The sequence below is a fragment of the Vombatus ursinus genome, unplaced genomic scaffold, assembly GCF_900497805.2.
Source record: "Vombatus ursinus unplaced genomic scaffold, bare-nosed wombat genome assembly UNPS02014797.1, whole genome shotgun sequence".
NCBI classification, from domain to species: domain Eukaryota; kingdom Metazoa; phylum Chordata; class Mammalia; order Diprotodontia; family Vombatidae; genus Vombatus; species Vombatus ursinus.
Window position 1 is genome coordinate 17,366,294 of NW_020954575.1, and position 3,549 is coordinate 17,369,842.

Sequence of the window (3,549 nt, forward strand, 5' to 3'; positions counted from 1 at the left end):
TAAAAAAAAAAAAAAAAAAAAAAAAAAAAAAAAAAAAAAAACAAACCAAAACCCACAGCCCTGCTCTCAAGGAGCTCACAGTCTAATGGGGGAGTCAAAGTAACATGTAAATAACTACATCCAAGAGATATACAGAGTAGGTAGAAGGAGATCTCAGAGGGAAGGTCCTGGTAGTGGCAGGGACCTGGAAAGGTCTCCTGTAGAAAGTAGGATTTGAAGCCAGGAAGTCAAGGAGCAGAGGTGAGGGACCTGAGCATTGCAGTCATGGGGAACATTCAGCCAGTGCAAAGGTAGTTTCAGCCCCTTCTCTTCCAGGTCAGCAGAAAAAGCATCAGTTGACCGTTATTTTCCTTGCCGTGCCCGACTGTCTGCCCTGTCTGGCATAGCAGGTGTTTACTAGGGTGATCTTGTAACTTTGCATCCCCTTCCCCCCAGGAACCTGCGCCGGGTGTTTGAGACAGTGAAGGCTGTGAACCAGGGTGGTAGGTCCCGATCAGGCTCGATCCATCCCCTCCCGGGGTCTCCCCCACCCTCTGTGGCAAGTAGTCCATCTGGCAGTCCCCTTATGTCTCGTGATGCTCTCCTGTAAGTACCTGAGGTGGGAGGTGCTGAAGGGAGAGACTGATGGGGAAATTCAAATGGTTTGGTTAGAGCAGGGCTTGAGGACCCTGAAGCTAGGGTAGGAACGACAGTAGTGATGGGGGAATGGACTGAGGAGTAGGTAGAAAGTAGAGGGGGAGAAACTCTTCTTGATGATAGAGCAGTGATTGGTGTGGTCCTGTCCCCGTATATGGAATGCCTAGAAGGAGCCTTAAACAAAATGACTAATAGGGAAATGTTTTACATGATTGCACATGGATAACCTATATTGGTTTGCTTACCATCTCAGGGAAGGAGGAGGGGAGAGAGGGAGGGAGAGAGAGATTTGGAACTCAGAACTTTAAAAAAAAACTCAAATGTTTAAAAATTGTTTTAATATATAATTGGAGAAATATATATGATGTATAACATAATATTTTATATCTGTCTATCAGTGAGAAATGAGGGGAGCTCACTGACAGATGTCTGCCTTCCTTCCTGGGCAGCACTAGTGACTCTTGGTGTGGGTGTCCCCTCAGGGCCTGGCATGGGGCAGGGTGGGTTGGGGAAGAGGTGTAGATGAGCTCATCCTGGATCCGGGTTCTTCTAGGTTGGAGGAGGCCTCTGGTGAGGAAGAAGAGAAGAAGGTGGGTTGCCCAGGCACCCCTGGGAGCCAGGACCTGGCGCTGGCCCTGCAGCGGCTGGCAGCTTGGCAGGAGGCCCAGGAGGCCAAGCCAGTCCTGGAGAAGCTGGATGAGGATGCTGAGAGTTCCAGTGGGGTCCTGACTCCCAGTGGGAGCCTTCTATCAGGCAGCTCAGATCCCACTGGGGGCTCTATCTTCTCCATGGGTTCCCTTGCCTACCTGCCTGACAAACTGCAGATTGTCAAGCCGCTGGAAGGTAAGAGTAGGTGAAGAGGGAAGGGGGTTGGGGAGGCTGGAGAAGGTGGAAGAGTTAAGGACTATAGCCCTAATCCTATCCCTTCCATTCTGGGACAGTGAGACCTCCCACTGCCGCTGCCTTGGAATCCCCACAGCAGCACCAATGCTTCTCCACTCACACGCCATCAGAGCTTATTGGTGTATATGTTTGCACGCTCTTTGTTGCCTTGTGCAGTATTATGCCTCCTGAGCCTGACCTGTGATCCAAAGCACACACCTGTCTGTGACTTACACGTCCTTTGGGCCATTTTTTGTCCTGTGAGGCTGGGGGAGGGTTGGAGGAGGGCAGGATTAGGGTGGGAGAGTATAGACAAGTCATACATGCTTATCCCCTGTCCCCTTTCAAGGCTCGGCGACTCTGCACCACTGGCAGCAGCTGGCCCAGCCCCACCTGGCAGGGATCCTGGATCCTCGTCCTGGTGTGCTGACCAAGGATTTCCGTCAGCTAGAGGTGGATGTGGAGAAGGTATATAGTCTTCAGGACCCTGAAGAAGATGAGGAAGAAGAGGAGAAGGTGGTGGCATCCAAGGCTTCTCTGGCCACGGATAAGGCCTGTCCTCTATGTGAGTCAGACCTCCTTTCTCTCTCCTACCACTTTCCCAAATAAAATCCAAACCAGGGTAGGGGGATGCGAAAGAAGGATGTTAGATGGAGAGAGGGAAGGTAAAACCATCATCTTCCATGATTCTCCGGAATGTGTACACTAGAGCTACTTTTGTACATCTGGCCAGGGGTTTTAGACTCTCTCCTATAATGCGTTATAATAGGATAACAGCTGACATTTATGTAGAAGGAACTTTTCATGTCTGTAACCTTGTTTGATCCTGACAACACCCCTGTGAGGTAGGCATCTTAGATATTATACCCAATTTACAGCTGAGGAAACTGAAGATGTGAAGGTTGGGTGCTTAAAGTCAACCCATTGCTTAGTGTTGATGTCTGAAAATGCAGTCGCCTCTGATGCCTGGTCCAGGGCTCTCCCCACCCCTCCCTGCCCAATACACTACAATGCCTCTCCTTTCTGACATGCACTGTCCTGTCTGTCTTATTGTCTGCCTGATCTGTGTGATTGTCTGTGTGATTCTACTTCATGTACCATCTCTCCCGTGAAATCAATCCTGGCATGGCTTGTTCTTTCATCCTATAAGCATCTGCTGAGTTCTTTCATTCTATAAGCATCTCCCTGTGCTGGATACTGGGGGTGGGAGTGGGGGATGGAGAACTGGTAGAAAGCCCTGTTCATGCACAACTTATAGAGCCTAGCTGGGGAGGCAGAGCACGGGCAACATGACTAAAGGAATCAGGGCAAAGTTAATAATTGAAAACACAAGACAATATGTCATAGACTGAGTATGCTGATGCTGAGGTGATGCCGAGAGGATGGGTTGGTCAGGGGTGAGGTTAAGTTAAGTCAAGTCCTGTCTGGCCTTTGGCTATGGCTATTGTCTACCCATTCATTCCCTCTCATCCTCTGATCTTTTCATCAGTAGGCTGGCTCAGTGAGAATCTGGGGAGGGGGGGAGGGACATCTTTGCTCATGGGGAAAGGAGTGTGAATGTCACCCCTCCCCACCTGGTGTGTCCTTCCTCCTTCCTTCAACCCCCCCGCCCCCCCCGTGTGTGTTAATCCCACATTTCCTGTCCCCTTCCAGTGTTGCACTCTGTTAACAATCTCCCCCAGACCCCAGCCACCTACACAATCACTACCTGCCGCCTGGTCTGCCCCTCCTCTGATGTCACCTTCGTCACCCCCAGGTAAGGCAACTGGTGCCTCTAAAGCCTCATTTCTGCATCCCAGAGACCAATCCCTTCCAGACACCACCGATGGGGGCTCTCTGGTCTCTTTCCCCTACCCCTACCCCACTAGGGCCAATTTGTTATTTCAACTCACCGAGTTCTCCCCTTCTTTCTCTTTCTTCTCCAGCCTTTGCCATTCTGCCACCCCCTGCTGCAGTCCCGCAGAGGGCGTAAGCCCCGTCCATCCACGGCCTCCCCAGGCCCTGCTCTCTCTTCTGAAGGAACAGGGCATC

General features: G+C 50.9%; 1 protein-coding gene across 1 annotated transcript in view; it reads left to right on the forward strand.

The window, feature by feature from the left end:
* HAP1 (huntingtin associated protein 1) overlaps positions 1-3,549 on the forward strand; it is a gene marked incomplete at its 5' end in the record, with an annotated part of 24,718 nt that overhangs the window by 20,230 nt on the left and 939 nt on the right. The window contains 5 exons of the mRNA XM_027870319.1: positions 436-585; positions 1,190-1,479; positions 1,868-2,083; positions 3,172-3,274; positions 3,444-3,549. Coding sequence (XP_027726120.1) covers positions 436-585; positions 1,190-1,479; positions 1,868-2,083; positions 3,172-3,274; positions 3,444-3,549 — 865 coding nt within the window. The remainder of the gene's footprint in view (positions 1-435; positions 586-1,189; positions 1,480-1,867; positions 2,084-3,171; positions 3,275-3,443) is intronic.